Source organism: Pelobates fuscus, chromosome 7 (assembly GCF_036172605.1).
Source record: "Pelobates fuscus isolate aPelFus1 chromosome 7, aPelFus1.pri, whole genome shotgun sequence".
NCBI lineage: Eukaryota > Metazoa > Chordata > Amphibia > Anura > Pelobatidae > Pelobates > Pelobates fuscus.
In genome coordinates, this window is record NC_086323.1 from 36698532 (window position 1) to 36718566 (window position 20035).

A 20035-nucleotide genomic window follows, 5' to 3' on the forward strand; every position below is an offset into this window, starting at 1 on the left:
CTGTTAACTTGTGTTTCTTTGGTATCTGACTTTAGCTTGTCTTCTGGTTATTCTTATCTCTGGCTTCCTTAACCCTTGGCTTTGCTTTACCGCTTACTCTTCCTGCTCTAACCCTGACTTCGACTTGTCTGACGTTCCTATATTGTATTTCATCTTCACGTTACGTCCGGCCATTTTAAGGACCGGTAATACATTTATCTGGGGTTGCCACTCCTTTAGTTTGCGTGTTGGGGAGTTCAACCTTGACAGTATCCCTACAAGGCCCGCCCATAAGCCTTATGCCTACAAGGCCCACCCATGATTTCGTTCACAGGGAGTGGAGTGTATTTGTGTAGATGATGTGTTATATGTTATTGTAAAGGATATCATGTGTGTGTGTTCTTATGGAATGTAGTGTATAGGGATACCAGTTTGTGTAAGGGATGTAGTGTATGTGTGTAAGGGATGCATTGTGTGAATCTGTGTTTGTATGTGTAAAGGATGCAAGGTGTGTTTCTCTGTATGTAATGTAATGCAGTGTGTGTGTTTGTAATGGGTGCATTGAGTGTGTGTAAGAGATGCATTAAGAGAAGCAGTGTGTGTGTGTGTGTGTGTGTGTGTGTAAGGGATGCAATGTGTACTTATGTGTGTGTGTGTGTGTGTGTGTGTGTGTAAGGGATGCAATGTGTACTTATGTGTGTGTGTGTGTGTGTGTGTGTGTGTGTGTAAGGGATGCATTGTGTGTTTCTGTGAGAGTGTAGGATGCATTGTATGTTTCGGTGTGTCTGTATGTGAGTAGCGATGAATTGTGTGTTTCTGTGTATGTGTAAGGATGCATTGTGTATGTGTGTAGTGTGAAAGAGAGGGTTTGTGGGGTAGGATAGGGGCTGAGATGGGAGCAGCTCTTTATTTTTATTATATTTATTCTGTTAATATAATGTTTTTGTATAAGTTTTCTTTAAGTTTTGTGTCTTACATCCTCTTTAGTGTATCTCTTACAAGCACCTTGTGTGTCTCTTATCCCCCCCTCTTTGTATGTCTCCTACATCCTCCAAACATCTTTGCATGTCTTTCTCCCCCAAGCCCCATTGTGTTTTACTCTTCCCAGCTCCTTGGTGTGTCTCTTTTCCCCCCAGACCTCTCTGTATGTCTCCCTCACAAGCAACTCTATGTGTCTCTCTCCTGAGCCCCTCTGTGTGTCTCGGTCTCCCCTACCAGACCTGCTGTGCTTCTCTTTTACCCCTTCCTTAGCTTCTCTGTGTGTCTTACACCCCCATCCCTTATGATCTCTACTACTTCCCGCGTCCCTTAGTGGTCTCATCTCCACTTCACCCCCTGTCCCTTAAAGGTCTCCCCTCCTGTCCCTTAGTGCTCTCCCATCCCCTTCTGTCCCTTAGTGCTCTCCTATCCCTTAGTGCTCTTCCAAAAAAAATGTTCCCCGTAGTGGCTGAACTACCGGCCCGGCTGCTCTGTAGACCCTTGCTTGTGTGTGTGCCGCGGAGGCACATCTTGCTCACATGCCGGAACCCTTACCTCTTCCTGGGCGGAGTTCTGGCAGAGCTGCCTCCTACCCTGCATGCAGGGCCCCTGCCTCTCTTCCCAGGATGCCAGCACTCAGACAGCACAGTGGAGCTCAGAGCAAGCCCAGCTGAGCTATATCCCCCAAGAAATCCCTGTCCCAGCTTGCAGCAGTGGCACAGGATCAGTAAGTGAAATACTCTACCTCACCTCTCCATGCACACATCTGAGGCTGGCTCTACTTCTTTCTGTGTGTCTCACTTCCTTTCTGTCTCTCTATAGTTTTCTAGCTGTCTCTGGCTCTCCTTTCCTTGTGTCACTCTCTGTCTCTCTATAGTTGTTTAGCTGTCTCTGGCTCTCCTTTCCTTATGTCACTCTCTGTCTCTAAAGGTTTTTAGCTGTCTCTGGCTCTCCTTTCCTTGTGTCACTCTCTGGCTCTCCTTTCCTTGTGTCACTCTCTGTCTCTATAGTTGTTTAGCTGTCTCTGGCTCTCCTTTCCTTGTGTCACTCTGTCTCCCCCCCATTCCCCCCCCCCCTTCTGTCTTTCTATTTCTTTACATGTGTAGCTCTGTCTCGTATTGGCTCTCTCTCAAACAGCCACAAATACAATCACACTCAGCCACCCTCACACAATCACACTCATCCAACTACACACATACATGCAACAGTACAATCACACAAAGAAACCACACACACTTCAACCATTTGTATTGCTTAGTGGGGGTGACGAGGAGCGAGAATATGCACAAGGTGGAGTGACAAGGGGGCCCTACTTTAATACTTGCACAGGGGCCCAGAGGTCCCTAGTTACGCCCCTGGCTCCCCGCAATGGGCCCGCGGTACAGGTATTGCAGTTGAACCGGGGCCCACACACTAAGGGGGCCCTCCGGGTGGCCCATACACTTAGGGCCACCCAGTGAGCATGTTTCAGCAGGGGCCCGGTCCGCCGCTGTGGCTCTTTAACAGCGCAACCGGGCCCCTTTACGGCAGCATGGAAGCAAGCATAGAGCGTGAGTCACTTTCTCCCACAGAAACAATTAGCCGCGCAGGAGAGAGGCAGAGCCAGGAGGCAGTGCGATAGCCAGCAAGCAGAGCCATACCCCAACTCCCAAGCACCCTAGCCAGCACACTGGACCCCCAGGAAAGGTTCCAGCAAAGGTAGGAAACTGGCTTTAAAAGTTTAATGTTTGTGTGCGTGTCAGTATGCCTGTAAAAGTGTGTATGTTTAGGTGACTGCCCCCCTTTCAATCACATGGGAAGGTGTTTTTACTCTGCTCTTGGTTTCAATGGGCTACTTGACTGGATTTGCCCCCCAGGCCTAAGGCTGCCTGCCCTCCCTTGTCCCCTCCCCACCTGTCCCTTAGCAATCTCCCCTGTCCCTTAGTGCTCTCCTCTGCCCCTTCACCCTTAATGCTCCCCCTGATCCTTAGTGCTCTCCCCTGCACCCTGCCCCCATTCCCATAGTGCTCTCCCTCCCCCTTCCTGTCCCTTAGAATCTCCCCCTCCCTTATTGGTCTCCCCCCCATTTTTTACTTAGTGGCCTCTTCTCCCCCCTATCTTTCCCTTAGTGATCCGTCCCCTCAGAGTCCCTTAGTGCTGTCTCCCCAAGTCCCCCCCAGTATCCCTTAGTGCTGTCTCCCTGAGTCCCCCCCCGTGTCCCTTAGTGCTGCCTCCCCCCCCCAGTGTCCCTTAGGGCTGTTCCCCCCCCAGTGTCCTTTAGTGTTGTCTCCCCGAGTCCCCCCAGTGTCCCTTAGTGCTGTCTCAATGAGTCCCCCCAGTGTCCCTTAGTGCTATCTCCCCCCAGTATCCCTTAGTTCTGTCTCCCAGAGTCCCCCCAGTGTCCCTTAGTTCTGTTCTCCCCACCAGTGTCCCTTAGTGCTGTCTCCCCGAGTCCCCCCAGTGTCCCTTAGTGCTGTCTCCCCGAGTCCCCCCAGTGTCCCTTAGTGCTGTCTCAATGAGTCCCCCCAGTGTCCCTTAGTGCTATCTCCCCCCAGTATCCCTTAGTTCTGTCTCCCAGTGTCCCCCCAGTGTCCCTTAGTTCTGTTCTCCCCACCAGTGATCCTTAGTGCTGTCTCCCCGCAGATCAGAGGCAGCAGTTGCAGACTTGATTACAAGTTTAGGTAGATGTACATGTCTGTGTGCCTTACCCTATAGTGTTCATTTAAGGTTATGTTGAAAACATTTTCATGTGCTAAGTTTCAATCTGAAATCAGAAGAGCCTTCTTTGCATTTAATCCAAAGTGATATGTCCCATGTTTCCTAGCTGATCTTAGGACAACACTTAAATACGTACGCTGAAAACACTTTTTAAATTGATCATTAGCAAATTTAATGTGGGCATCTTCCCAGAGCAGCAGTAGAAAATGTCATCAACAGAGGAATCATGGAAAAAAAATCAAGAAGATTTTCATAAAAAATCATAAAAAGCTGCACATTTTTAAACAAAAGGAACCCGTTACCCTGTTCAGTCCACGGAGATTAATATCTGTTTACCTTATGACAAAATTATGAAAAATAGTAATGAGATTACTTGATAGAATACACTATAAAATATTTCAACAAGAGAAACTATTTAATGTGTATGTTTGAAAAAGTTATGTTAGAAAAAGTGTAAAATCTTTAGTTTTCCATTCACACCTTAGGCAGCTACTTTTCTCCAAGTGTTTAACCCTTGCTTTACCAGAGGAGTGAACAGCATTTCGCTAAGACCTTTAATACATAATTGCCTGGTAGAGTGTTATTTCACTAACAGAAACATATCTTGTACAACACAGGCAAGGCAAATATATGCCTTAACTATTGTGCAGCCGTAAGTCAGGGAAATCCGATTATTCTAAAACATGGCTTGCCATTTGATGCTCACAGAGCAATTTAGGAATACAAGGAAAACAGGCAGCTTACAGAGATTTGAGTCAGAAACCTTACCTTTGTTAAATTTAGACAATTGGTGCATGTCAGTATCATGCACACCTTCCCAATGAACTGGGTGCTTAACTTCTCTCGGGTTTGTTACCATTCTCTGGATACTGTCGGAGTCGTAGTCCACTTGATTATTTTTCAAAACTTGTCCCAACGTAGTGGAGGGAGGACAGGGCGGTGGAGGGTGAACCAAATGACAGTTGAGACAAATAAAGTAACTCTGCTGAAGAAACTGTTCATTTCCTGCTCTGTGAGCTTTGAACGGCATTTCTAAATCAACTGGTAGCGTATTTCTGTCATTCCCTGTATGTGATCTGCCGGTGTTTGGAGAATTTACAAAAATTACAGTTTCATTGTCTCTATTTGACTGGAATTGGGGCTGATCGTTTTGGCAGGTTTTATTTTCTTTATTAAATTCTTGATTTACTGGGCAGCAGCAATTTGTGGAAGATTGTTGAGTGTCATAATTTGGCCACGATTTACATTTCAAAATGGCGGCAATTAGGCAAAGTATGGCGATGATTCCTGCAGGACAAAGATGAGATTTATGATTACAAACACAATTCATTGTAAATTTAGTAAACGATTGTTGTTTTTTTTTAGTCTTGGAATTGGGGATTATTAAACTAAAAACATTGTTTATACACCAATTTTAAATAGACACTTAAGAGATTATTCCCTAAAAAACTAAACAATGTAATTGCGGAATTTAGGCAAAATAGCTGATTTGGAAAATGGCGCTGAAGACAAGAGATTTTTAGACATAACCCAATTAAAAAAAACACTTTCATTGTGGTTATACCTACTAAACAGTGACTTTGTTTAAATCTTTTAGTATTCGGGCAGTGTAGTATCCCTTTAGTGGGACCCCCCAACTGATCCATCAAAGGTTTGGTCTATCTACTAGGTTATGGTTTTCTTAAAGAGAATCCAGCCGACACACCAAGGGAAGTCTTTTTTCAAAGGGACTTTCATCTGATACAACAAGAGATGTTTTTCTTAAACGGACCGTCATCTGATACAACAATGGAAGACTTTTCTTAGAGCCCGCAAGCTGATACACTGAGGAAAGGTTTTATTCTTAGAGTTCCCATTTGATACACAGAGGTAACTGTTTTCATAAAGAGCCCCCTCTGATATGCAGCCAGGATGGTTCTCTTAATTTTGCATATTAATTGCACATACTGCTGAGTATTCTTGCAGAGTATAGAATTTATAACCACTCAACTTTAAATTACAGGTTTGTAAACTTATGGGCATTGACATTAGTTTGCTTTAAAATAGAATTTAAAAAATATCTAGTGATTCTTTAAAGGGGCACTATAGTCACCAGGACCACTACAGCTTAATGTAGTGGTTCTGGTGTTTATAGAATTGTCCCTGCAGGATTTTCAATCCAAACACTGCCTTTCCAGAGAAAAGACAATGTTTACATTGCTGCCTTGCAGTCACTTAGACGGCCACTTCCTAGTCCAGTTCTGCACAGTGTGCAGCACCTATGTTCACCGACACTGAGCGTTCCCCAAAGATTGAGTCAATGCATCTTTATGAAGAGATGCTGATTGGTGCAGTGTGGCATTTTGCCAAGTGTACACATTGGCCTTCCAATGCATTCCTATGAAAAATCATTGGATTGGCCAGGATCATTACGTTAGATGATCTCAACCATGGAGGCGGGGCGAGATTGGCACGGCGAGTGTGAAAAGGTGAGTAAAATCACCGTTTCAATGCGTTATGAGATTGTTACGGTAAACTAAACAGTTAGTTTATCACTATAGTGTTAGAAATACATGTTTGTGTTCCTTTAAATTTCTCCTTGAGTCATTGAGCATGCTGGATTAGGTGAAGCATATATTTTTGCAAGCACCTTTTTATTCTTTAAAATATATGATGATACAAAATGTGCCAATTCTTTTTGATTACAAATGCAAATAAAAAAAATAATTCCATATTATTTTCCAGCATTAAAGAACATTCATTACCTGCTATGCATAAAATTGAAATTAATATAACTTCGTTGGGGGAATGTAGTTTTCCATTTGCCTTTGAAATGACTGCTCTAATGCGGGTTTCAGCCACACAATTCTTCTTTGTCAGTTGAAGCACAGTACGAACCTCTGGGTTGCTTGAAAATCCACAATGAAGAATATGTTCTTCTTTCAGAATTCGGGATGTACAGTTTCTTAAAAATGTGGATAGCTCTTCAAGTTCACAAGTACAATTACAAGGGTTCTGGTCCAATTTTAAAATGATCAGTTGGGATGGGAATGGGAGGACACCTGCAAGGCTTGTCAGTCTGTTCTTTGAGAGATCAAGTTCTTTCAGATGATGAAGGTCTTCAAATGTACCTTCATGAATGAAGCTGATGACATTTCTTGATAAATCTAAGCGCTGAAGACTTTGAAGTCCCCTGGTTCTGAAACTGTTTGTCGTTAGAGTAATAATTTGATTTCCACTTAATTCAAGCTCAATAAGATTTTTTGTGCCATGAAACCAGGTACCATAAATCTTGCTGAAGATGTTACTACTTAGCTGTAAGAACAGGAGATTATGTAACGGAAGAAAGGTTTCATCACTGATTGAAGATGCCGATATCTTGTTGTAATCCAAAACTAATGTTTTCAATTTACAGAGATTATCGAAAGCTCCATCTCGGATTTGCCGGATTTTATTGTTACTTAGTCGAAGGAATGTAAGATTCACCAAATATGAAAAATGAGTGAGGTCGATTAACTTTATATCCCCATCTGTGATCATTAGAGTCTTCGTCGTTTTTGGAACAGCTGTAATAGTAAAAAATATATATATATATAATATGCTTTATGTTATCAAAATAAAGCACACTTTCACTTGCACCTAAAATATGACATTATAAAATAAAAACATTTCTCTGTGCATAGAAATTGCAGTGTGTTCGCAAACAGAGGTTCACAGATAGTACATTCCTGGACACATCACAGTTACAAACATAGAATTATACATACACTATTAGTCAAAAGTTTTAAATCACCTCTGTTTTGTCCAGTTTTTATTTAAATTTAAAGGAACAGTATAGTCACCAAACCAACTTTAGTTCAATGGAACACTTTTTGTGTATAGAACATTCCCCTGCAGTCTCACACCTCAATTATCTGCTATTTAGGAGTTGCATCATTTTTGTTTCTGTTTATGCAGCCTTAGCCACACCTCCCCTGGCTGTGACTGACACAGCCTGTATCGAAACAAAATTGTTTCATTTTCAATTAGATGTTACTTAATTTAAAAGTTTTATATCTTGTTCTGTAAATTGAACTTTAATCACATACAGGATGCTTCTGCAAGGTCTAGCAGGCTGTTATCAGAGCAGGAGATAGATTCTAAATGAAATTTAATTTTACAGGAAGTGTTTAGGAAGGCTGTGTAAGCCACGTGCAGGGAGGTGTGGCTAGGGCTGCATAAACAAAGTGATGTAACTCCTAAATGGCAGAACATTAGGCACTGAGACTGCAGGGGAATGGTCTGTCCACCAAAACTATTAAGCTAAGTTGTTTTGGTGACTATAACTTACAACTGTTCTGCAGCAATAGAAGTAAACTAAGGCTTGAAAGCTGGTGTCCCATCCAACTTTGTTAATTACTTACAAACCCTCTAATTGCTCTCAACTAATGAGCTAAGCACTGCACTACCATGCTTATCTCAGGCAAAGAGTTTTTAGCTCTCATAGAGGGAGGGAGCAGCGCCCGGCAAACCCCAAGTAAGAAGTCAAATCATTAGAAAATGGTTTGACAATTTGCGCTGGGGGGGTAGAGCACTCCTATCACCATAACCACTACAGTACACTGTAGTAGCTATGGCATCCCTTGCACCACATTGACTACAGCATGTTATAGTGGTTACGATGCTTGACATGTTACATTAATTGATAAATATTGGAAAATAAACCAATTAAAATCCACCAATTTGTGGATAGCATGTTCACTTTAAATTCTCCAGTGCCATTTGGACATTAGACAGAAAACAAGCATAACAGTAGGGACTTGTTCATATTTCTGTATGTGTGTATTGTTAACTATCTCAATATAAATATGTATATTTACTACTTTGTTTTAGGAGTAATAAACTGTAACAAATTGAACCCGCCTTTACATTGAGATGAGTATCATATCTCTAACTGTTTTATAGCTTAGTATTTAAAGTCTAACTGTGGACACAGCAATTGTTAAGTCTGAAATCTGGATACATTTAATCTGAAATACTGATTTGCGAAAGTGCCCTGACTCCGGGACAGTTCAGTGAACTCTCAGATTGGATTAGTTTTGGACCAATGTGTGCGTCACTGTATATTAATTTAAGAGATTTGACATCCTGTGTTACAGAGAATTGCAAATGAATTGTCATGTGTACGGGTCGATAAAACCCCAAAATTTAAAAGGCGTGAGAAGTAGAGGAAAAGGCAATATTCTTCCGAGAGAGATAAGGCTTGGACTTAATATTGAAGACAATGTTTTATGGACCTGGCACTTTCCCTTTTGAGAAATAATATTGTATATTTTTTTTTTATAGTGAGATTCATTGCTTCTGAAATGTGCGTGAGAAGCTATACAATGGAAACTTTTATTACGGCGATAATATCCAAATTACTGACAGGGCTCTTACCTATTATATATGGCAGTCCTTGACAAATAGTGGATTCATTGGAACAATCCGCACAAGTGGAAGGGCAGCTGGCTACAAAATGAAATGATGTGCTGAGCAAGCAGATAACCCAGAAACCTACAAAATACATGAGATAATATTTAATACTTTAATTGTGTCCATTAGTGCGGTATGTCCTTGTGATTGATTAGGTTTCTCAACTGATCATTATAGACGCCATTCACCCCTTGAGTGCAAAAGAGCTGAATTTCAATGGCCTTGTGTGATTTTCACCAAATGAATTATGTATCGATATAAATAATGTAATATAACATTGCAAATAAAGCAACTTATTGAAAAAGCAGCATGTCGGGTTAGTCTGTATCTTTTAACCGGACCTACTATGTTTTGTTTTGTATATGTATGATAATATTATTTCTGTAACCGTGTAAATAGACTTCCTCTGTTGCTTTCTTTCTTATGTATTCCGTTATTAAGTCATTATCTAGTATTGTAGGGATTATTTGACATTATGCTGATGTTTCTCTAGTTACAGAGTGATAAGTGGCTGCCGTCTGCTACGGAACTTGATTGACAGCCGAGGTCAGCCAACAGATAGGTTATACATAGTGAGGAGAAATAAAGATTAGAATGTAAATATTAGAAACTTATTAACATTTTGATTAAACTTGGTTGAGACTTGAGAAAAAATGGCCATATGATAACCCTGAGCTTGGACCACCCCCAGCGCCAACACGTCTCCTTCCTCTTTTCCTTCCTCTTTTCCTTCCTCGCGCCTCTGCAGTAAGCCTCGGTAGTGGTCAGCCAATGATAGGCTGAGGGTGTGATCTGATGTTTTTCACTTAGACAAAAGAGGCAATTTGAGGCATTGCTGCAACAGCCATTTATCAGCAATGGTGCTGCCATTGAGATCAAACTTTTTTTTTTTTACAGAACACAGATTAAGGAACAGCGCACACACAAAAACACAGTTTTAAATTTTAAACAGCTACTTTAAATCACCTATCTCAGCAAACAAAGATGGGATTCAGTTCCACCATATAGCCCTATTGTGTTACGTCAACCACTATGTCACAGTACCCCAATTTCGATGTGTCCTACACTAATTCCAATGTGGGAGACAAATTAAATAGTGCTAAATGAACTAAAGTGTATTTAATTAATTAGGTTGTAAGAACACTGTGAATAGATATCATGAAATATTATGGTGATAAAAAAAACTATATTTTTGTGTGTCTACTGCTTCTTAATCTGTATTCTGATGCTTGCCACTGGCTGTCTTTTGAGATTAATAGTACATAATGAAGAGGCTGAGATACTACACTATATAACCTCTTATCTTTAGATTCTCTTAATATTTCTGTGAAACGTAAGCCATATCTTTTTAAAGGACCATTTCGTACCCACAAAGCACTTTTCCCATGAAAATCAATTAAAAATAGTCTGTTTTAGCCTATGTTTATGTGTTAACTAGGCTTCCCATGTTACATGTATTTATGTATTACTGGTAAACATCCATACATTGGAAAGAAGGAGTACTTAGTACCCTGTCCACAAAATAATTTTGCAAATGACAAACAAATAAATAAAATAAATATATATTTGTGCATAATTGGACATCTTTTTTTGTATGTCTGAGCAGAAATAGATATACAATATAATGTTTTGTCCTGATTTACTGGGCAGTTTCAGACAAATGTTACCCTTGTATGAAGTAAAAAAATATAATTACGCCTGTGTTAAGATGATGCAGCTCTCAGCACAGATGTGTACATGGGATGTTCCAGGTAAACCCAGGGCCAATCTGCTAGATATTTTGGTCCCTAATGCAATTTTACATCAATTTAGTTAACCAATTATCTTGGTGAATAAACAAATCTCAAATCACTAGAGAAAAAAAATATATATATATTTTGTGTCTCAATTAGTAAGTTATATTGCAAGTGGTTGTAAAAAAAATATATTTGCATTTTATTTCTTCATTAAATAAAAATAAATAGCATTGTGACTAATTTTCAATTTTATAACAAGACACGGAGGCTCATATTGCATAACCCTTTCTTTACTGTCCACCAATAGCAGCAAAGAATACAAATATAATGAAAAAAAAATGAAGAACATACATTAACATAGGCCCCTCCCCGCTCAGGTCCCGGTATATTAGGCAGCACTTCCCTTCCATATCCCTCTTTCTTTGCTGCTCCGATCAAAGATAAGTACATGTCACTTCTTTCAATACTGTTCTACATTTATTGACATTTATATTATCAGTATTAGTCGTTTTTTCTGTATAACCGTTAGCTATCGTTATTGTTATTATTGTTATTATTATTTTTTATTGGTATTTTATATATTTTATTAATATTTTATTAATTTTGTATTATTATTTTTTTGCTATCCTGATTACCTTATTGATTCTTGCTTTTATGGTATTTCCTCTCTACTATACTTGGTAGTTGCTTTTTGTGCCCAGGGTCCAGACCCCTCTATCTTCTCTTACTCCCCGTTTTTCGCTTTCTTCATTGTTTTTCCCGCATCGGCGCCATCTTGCGCACATTTTTTCTCTAGCTGTCTTTTCATAGTGCACTCACATCGCTATCACCGTTCGGCAGTTAAGGCCATTCGGCTGTTTTGCCGCGTTCGCCTGTTTCTTGCAAACGGCCCATTCGGCAGTTTTGCATTTTGTCCTATACTCACCATTGTATTCACTTAATTCACCTCTTTTTACCGAATGTTTGGTTTTCTTTTATTCACCTTACTTCATTTTACCGCGAATCTCGCGAGATTCTCGGCGGCCATTTTCTAACCTCCTGTCGTCTTCCCTATTCCCTGTCAGAGTGTGCACTGGTCTGGGCCCTGGTGAGATCGCTTTTGTTTTGCTTGTTAGTACTTTGGGTGACTAACCCAAAAACTGTTCCTTGTCAGTTTTTTTCCTTAGATTTATTGATTCACTATTATACCCACTCTATTTAAAATGCCTAAACCCAGACTAAATTCTGGTTCACCTCCCTCTGGGGAGTCTGATACCCCATTCAGCAGGGGAGAAGGCCCTGTCACCTCAGGTAATTCACCTGCTCGCTCCGACAGAACTACCCACTCAGATGGGACTCAGTTCTTAGCGCTACAGCGCTCAGTGACAGACGCCATCATGGCAGCCATGGGGTCCATGTCCTCTCACCATTTCCCAGGCCCTCCAGCCACGTCCTTTGGACGAGCGCTACTCGGGCTCCACGACGCCTCAGCCGCGTCCTCCTGTGGACCCACCGGGAGATTTACCCAGGAAGGCTACCCGCAAATCTAAAGGTCCCTCTACCTCCAGAAACACCATGACTGACGTACCTTCGGTCGCCCCTGAAAGCGTGTCACAACCACGCAAGAGAGCCTTTCCGCGCCAGGCAGAACGGGCGCGGCTATGGAAATGTGCCAGAGCACAGGTAGAGAGCGACTCCGACTCAGAAATCGGGTCAAGTGAGGAGGCTAGGATTGAGTCTGACAGCGACTCCGAAGCGGATGCCGCTCATTCAGGTTTTGACCTCCTTCCCTCTGCCCAGGCAGAGACGTCCGGAGGCGAACCAGGGACTAGACACTCCGCGACCGCGGAGCCCGCCCTTGTGGACCCGTCGGGCGTTCCACTCTTCGACCCGGATGATTTACACCATCCGAGATTGGCAGAGTGGCTCCCGGCCGACCATGTTGCCACATATTTAGAGAAGTGGGTGCGACACCCACTTAGTAAAGCGGCACGCAACAAATTGAGGGCAGAGTGTCCAAGGCCTGTTGTGCCTAACAAAGTTTGCGACACTCCAGAGGTAGACCCCAAGATGACCCAATTCCTTACCAAGCTAGGCTGGAACCCCCGTAAAGGGCTCGAATCCGCCTTAAAATCCTGCCAGGATAAGCACCTGGACATATTTGGCCCATTGGCTAAACTTTTTGATTTGGCGGAAGACGCCAGAGCGGAAAACCGCATGGTTGACCCTGAAGACCTACGTGGTTGGGTCCAGAGAGCAATCTGTATTGCAGGGAATGTTAACACCTCATTATCTATTGAGAGACGTAAGGCTATCTTATTTAAGATAGAGCCCAAATTGGCTAACCTCGCCCTAACAGAAGCCGGTAAGGACGCCCAAGGCCTCCTCTTCGGCGATTCCTTTATAAAAGACCTGGGGCGTTTTGTTGGGGCATTTACTGCCCTGGATAAGGCTCAATCCTCTATGAGGCGAGTTTTCCAGGGACGGGTCTCTACCAGGGCCGGCAGACCCAGGAGCCGTCTGTCCGGCCGGAACTATTTCCAATCCCGTGGCACGGGACGAGGCTCCTTTCACCAACGATCCCAATACCAGGAGGCTAACACCCGCCCCTCCTTCTTCCCATCTCGAGGGCGCCCGTGGCGATCTAGAGGCTTCCGAGGACATCCTGGTTTGAGACGACCCTACGGTGAGTTACCTCAAGCCTCATGTTTTTTCTCTTGTTTGTGTAGGGGGCAGACTCCGACATTTTTTGCCAGCTTGGTCACTAATTACCTCAGACCCCTGGGTACTGACTACCATTCGAGGGTTTCACATAGAACTGATAGACAACATCGTACACATTCCCCCTCCTCGACCGATCTGCTTTTCACTCCAGGATCGCAGACGGATCGACATGGAGCTTTCCACCCTTCTTACCAAAGGGGCTATAGAAAAAGCACCTCCCGAACCCACAGGGGTCATAAGCAATATTTTCCTAGTGGAAAAGAAAGGCGGACAAATGAGGCCTGTCATAAATCTACGCCCCCTCAATGCCATGGTCCGATACCGCCATTTCAAAATGGAAGGTATTCACCTATTACGGGACCTTCTCCTTCACGGGGACTGGCTAGCAAAGCTAGACCTCAAGGATGCATACTTGACAGTGCCAATTGCCTCGGACTCCCGAGACCTCCTACGCTTCCAATGGCAATGCGAGACTTGGCGGTTTACATGCACCGTGGTGCTTCACAAAGATACTACGTCCTGTCATGGCATGGCTACGCAGCCGGGGAGTTCGTCTAATCGTCTACTTAGACGACATACTCCTTATGGCTCAAGATCGCTCCACTCTCCTTGCCCACCTACGACTGGCCATAGACCTCCTTTCCCGCTTGGGCTTCGTTATCAATTGGGAAAAGTCATGTCTAACCCCCGCCACGCGAATGGAATTCCTAGGATTCCTCGTGGACTCAAAGGAGGCGACTCTGAGCCTGCCAAGGTCCAAGATTCTCACCATACGCAAGGAGTTACGCAGAGCCCTAGTTCGGCCCCAACTCACCCTGCGACAACTGGCACGGCTCATTGGCCTACTGGCCTCATCTATACAGGCGGTGTTCCCGGGCCCACTCCACTACCGGGCACTGCAGCGCCTGAAGATCGCACACCTGAGAACCGGTGCGTCTTACGCAGACCAAGTATCACTGGACACCGAAACGAAAGACGAACTGCGTTGGTGGATTCTCAACCTCTCTGCATGGAACGGCAAGGCGATCTTCGGCCCACAACCGGAATTCACAATCGATTCCGATGCAAGCCTCCACGGATGGGGGGCCCATTGCGATGGGATATCTACAGGGGGTCGTTGGTCGGCAGCCGAGTCACGGCTACACATCAACGCACTGGAACTTCTGGCAGGCTCCTTCGCCATCCGCAGCTTCGCGAGGGACAGAGCCCTAACATGCATCCGCCTACGAATGGACAACGTCCCGGCGGTGAGATATGTCAACCATCTGGGGGGTACACAATCAGCAGTGTTAGCCACCCTGGCGAAGGACTTTTGGGAATTCTGCCTAGAACGGAACCTGATGGTTCACGCGGAGTATCTACCTGGTCTGCACAACGTCCAAGCAGACTGGGGGTCACGTTATCTCTCAGACTCCAGCGACTGGAAGTTGGACACGGAGGTGTTCTCCAGTTTATCATTTCTCTGGGGTCCCTTTTCTATCGACCTCTTCGCTTCCCGACTCAACACCCAGCTATCTCGATTCTTCAGCTGGAGGCCAGACCCGATGGCGGAGGCAGTAGACGCCTTCCTGCAAGACTGGAGCGGGGACCTCCTATATGCCTTTCCACCGTTTTCCATGATTCCACGCTCCCTCCTTCAGACCCGCAGACACCGGGCGGAATTAGTCATGATAACCCCATTCTGGGAAACCCAGTCTTGGTTCCCCCAGATTCTCGAGATGACGATGGACTACCCACGGTTGCTACTGCCACGCCACAATCTGCTGCTAGACCCGATGGGACGGTGTCATCCACTCCGGTTGGACGGCTCCCTCCCACTCCTGGCATGGCGGATCTCCGGGGACCCTGGGAAATCCAAGGAGTTTCGGACACAACTAGACGCCTGTTGACGGAAGCATGGGCCCCAGGAACTAGACGAGCCTATGGGTCAGCTTGGCGAGCTTGGACTGGCTGGTGCATGGCTAGGGACGTGGATCCCGTTTCGGCCCCTGTAACCATGGTTCTCCAATTTTTGACGGCCCTCTTCGAGGCGGGGAAGGCTTACAGGACTATCAACCTTTACAGGTCAGCCATCTCGGCAATTCATCAAGGTTTCGATGGGTGCCCGGCGGGTCAACATCACTTGGTGTGCCGGCTCCTCCGGGGCTCACGATTCTCCCGACCACCCAGACCTCGCTACTCCACGTCATGGGATGTGTCCATTGTACTATCCTTTATCTCGTCGTGGCCCGCTAACTCAGCGCTCTCCCTGAAACAACTTTCTGCCAAATTGGTCTGCCTGCTCTGCCTCGTATCCTGCAAGAGAGTTTCGGACGTTAGAGCCCTGGACTTCGATGCCAAGTCATACACCCCGGACGGGGTCACGTTCGACATCAGTCGCCGGACAAAAACCTCTATCAAGTCGGTGTCCTACCCCGCCTTTCCTACCTCTCCAACATTATGTCCTGTGACTTGCCTTCGCGAATACGAAGATCGTACCAGATGTCATCGTTCACAGGTATCCCCACAGCTGTTCCTATCCTTTCGGCCACCTTTCCGACCGGTCTCTAGCATCACATTGTCCCGATGGGTGCGATGGTTATTGGATCAGGCAGGCATCGATACCACGATCTTCGGCGCCCATTCGGTCCGGGGGGCCTCAGCATCCTCGATGATGACTGCAGGAGCTCGTCTGGAAGATATTATGAGGACAGCCGACTGGTCTAGGGAATCTACCTTCCGTGAATTTTACTTTCGCCCGGCCCCACATTATTTTACGGCCGTAGTTAATCAGCTTTAAACTTGCAATATGAGCCTCCGTGTCTTGTTATAAAATTGCATGATTTTGCTATTACATGACGAAAAGTCATGATTTTATTAAAGACACGGAGGCGAGTATTGTCCCACCCACGTTTATTATTCATGTCTCCCACCCCTTATTTCGTAGGTTGCAATGAGTCACATGGAATATTTGGGTACGGTAAGTGGGGCCATGTCTCAAGGATAGGTTTATGTTATGATAGGCTTACTAATCACCCTAGGATGTGGGTTTTGTATTTATTTTGAATTTTTTCTCCTCAGTTGGTACCTGACAATAGTTGCAATTATTGATCTTAACCTCTCGGCTCCTGTTCCTTTATGTTTTCACAGCCTAATCCAATAAGATGGCATGCTGTTATCCAAGTTGAATGGACTCCTCCCGCTGATAATCTCTGGTACTACAGCTCATCTGGTCGTGCTTCCCTGTTGCGAGAATCTCTTATTTGGACTATTGGACTCTGTTTTTTGTTCTTGTTCGGACATTGTTACTAGGTCGCATCTTCAGAAAGAGGGATATGGAAGGGAAGTGCTGCCTAATATACCGGGACCTGAGCGGGGAGGGGCCTATGTTATTGTATGTTCTTCATTTTTTTTTCATTATATTTGTATTCTTTGCTGCTATTGGTGGACAGTAAAGAAAGGGTTATGCAATACTCGCCTCCGTGTCTTTAATAAAATCATGACTTTTCGTCATGTAATAGCAAAATCATGCAATTGCAGTTCATCTTATATTAAAGGCAGGTATTATTTTTTTCCAAACTGGAACAAATCACAGACTCTATGGCAAAAGCCATTCAATTTATTAGACAAGACAGGATACAGAAAACATGCAAAGTTTGGGCACATTTGTTTTCTGTGTTGTCTAATAGACTGAATTAATGGAACTTGTGTGGAGCTGTAAATTGATCCTGTTTGTATCAAGTGGGTGACTGCGAATCCCACCCATGGTGCTCTGGTTTTGGCATCCATCACCTCTACATCTTTAGTCCTGAGTGTCACACCAACTTACCTGCCTTAATGTATTTTATTTTTAATTTTTATTTTAAAGGTTCTGTGAACTAACACATTCATTTTCTATTCTAAATAAATCCCAGTTTTCCAACTGAATTCTCTTATTTTCCAGGGTAGGCCTGAATTCTCAGAAGTTGTGTCTCACCTTGAAGAATGCCTGTGCGATATTGAGGTAAAAACATTTCAGGATTCCTGAATGTCACCAATTATTTGTACTTACAATGATCATAGCATTAAAGTGGCATTGTCGCCATCTGAGGACTTTGCATAACTTGCAAAGACCTCCAAGAGTGACATCGCTGCTGGTGGTCCAGTGGTCTGAGGGTCGGATAAGGTGAGATTTACTTACCTAAACCTGGCCCTCGAAGGCACAGCCATTTTCTTCTGACCAGTCCTCTTCTGCATGTACCAGGAGCCGTCGTCAGTGCTGAACTCTCACGCATGCACAGAAGTACAACATTAAGGTCTACATAGATTACTTAATTTTCTGCAGTCACTGGTGACGAGAGATTGACAACATTTGTAGGTGGTAGTAGCTTCTAGAAGTGTCTAGAAGTCGCTGCACTGTCTCAGTATATATTTTGACTGGTTTAGAATTTCAGTGAAATTCCAACACAGTCAGTATGAGTATTTCATAAAGAATAATTCTTCATGAAATACTAATTTTGTGTGTGAGTGGGGGGAGGAGGGGGGGAGGAGTGAAGTGGGGGGAGGCTAACAGTGCCGCTTTAACAAGGTCCGTGACGATAAAGTAATGTTAATAAAGAATTTCAAAATCATGATACCAAAAACAGTGGCTGCTTAGAAACTGCCCTTATCTTTTACAAGAAAATGTAAGGTTTTCTCAAATTAGTTCCAGCTACTAATCCCATTAAAAACACGAAAGGCAGATTGCATGAATTAAATAGCATTCGTGACTGTGTTTGCAGAGATAAAGTTACAAACAGTGCTGGACATAATGATAAAAAATGGAATTATTAAGGATTTTAAATGTTCAGATGATAATATATCACCAGCTAATAACATCAGCTTTGTCTATTGCTATTCTTAGACAACATTGTGATCAAATCAACAAAGAATACAGGGAGTGCAGAATTATTAGGCAAGTTGTATTTTTGAGGACTAATTTTATTATTGAACAACAACCATGTTCTCAATGAACCCAAAAAACTCAATTAATATCAAAGCTGAATATTTTTGGAAGTAGTTTTTAGTTTGTTTTTAGTTATAGCTATTTTAGGGGGATATCTGTGTGTGCAGGTGACTATTACTGTGCATAATTATTAGGCAACTTAACAAAAAACAAATATATACCCATTTCAATTATTTATTTTTACCAGTGAAACCAATATAACATCTCAACATTCACAAATATACATTTCTGACATTCAAAAACATGACAAAAACAAATCAGTGACCAATATAGCCACCTTTCTTTGCAAGGACACTCAAAAGCCTGCCATCCATGGATTCTGTCAGTGTTTTGATCTGTTCACCATCAACATTGCGTGCAGCAGCAACCACAGCCTCCCAGACACTGTTCAGAGAGGTGTACTGTTTTCCCTCCTTGTAAATCTCACATTTGATGATTGACCACAGGTTCTCAATGGGGTTCAGATCAGGTGAACAAGGAGGCCATGTCATTAGATTTTCTTCTTTTATACCCTTTCTTGCCAGCCACGCTGTGGAGTGCTTGGATGCTTGTGATGGAGCATTGTCCTGCATGAAAATCATGTTTTTCTTGAAGGATGCAGACTTCTTCCTGTACCACTGCTTGAAGAAGGTGTCTTCCAGAAACTGGGAGTTGAGCTTGACTCCATCCTCAACCCGAAAAGGCCCCACAAGCTCATCTTTGATGATACCAGCCCAAACCAGTACTCCACCTCCACCTTGCTGGCATCTGAGTCGGACTGGAGCTCTCTGCCCTTTACCAATCCATCCATCTGGCCCATCAAGACTCACTATCATTTCATCAGTCCATAAAACCTTAGAAAAATCAGTCTTGAGATATTTCTTGGCCCAGTCTTGACGTTTCAGCTTGTGTGTCTTGTTCAGTGGTGGTCGTCTTTCAGCCTTTCTTACCTTGGCCATGTCTCTGAGCATTGCACACCTTGTGCTTTTGGGCACTCCAGTGATGTTGCAGCTCTGAAATATGGCCAAACTGGTGGCAAGTGGCATCTTGGCAGCTGCACGCTTGACTTTTCTCAGTTCATGGGCAGTTATTTTGCGCCTTGGTTTCTCCACACGCTTCTTGCGACCCTGTTGACTATTTTGAATGAAACGCTTGATTGTTCGATGATCACGCTTCAGAAGCTTTGCAATTTTAAGAGTGCTGCATCCCTCTGCAAGATATCTCACTATTTTTGACTTTTCTGAGCCTGTCAAGTCCTTCTTTTGACCCATTTTGCCAAAGGAAAGGAAGTTGCCTAATAATTATGCACACCTGATATAGGGTGTTGATGTCATTAGACCACACCCCTTCTCATTACAGAGATGCACATCACCTAATATGCTTAATTGGTAGTAGGCTTTCGAGCCTATACAGCTTGGAGTAAGACGACATGCATAAAGAGGATGATGTGGTCAAAATACTCATTTGCCTAATAATTCTGCACACAGTGTAAAAGAAACACATTTTCATCATGGCCGTTAAAGAGGAACTGTCACTATTTTATATTATGTCAACTTATCCCGATATT

The 20035-nt window shown here is 43.5% G+C and overlaps 1 protein-coding gene across 2 annotated transcripts in view; it reads left to right on the forward strand.

Moving 5' to 3' along the window:
* The window catches only part of TNNI3K (TNNI3 interacting kinase), a 203524-nt gene that overhangs the window by 152511 nt on the left and 30978 nt on the right, over positions 1-20035 (forward strand). For both annotated transcript variants that reach the window (XM_063427225.1, XM_063427226.1), the window contains one exon: positions 17449-17508. In XM_063427225.1, coding sequence (XP_063283295.1) covers positions 17449-17508 — 60 coding nt within the window. The remainder of the gene's footprint in view (positions 1-17448; positions 17509-20035) is intronic.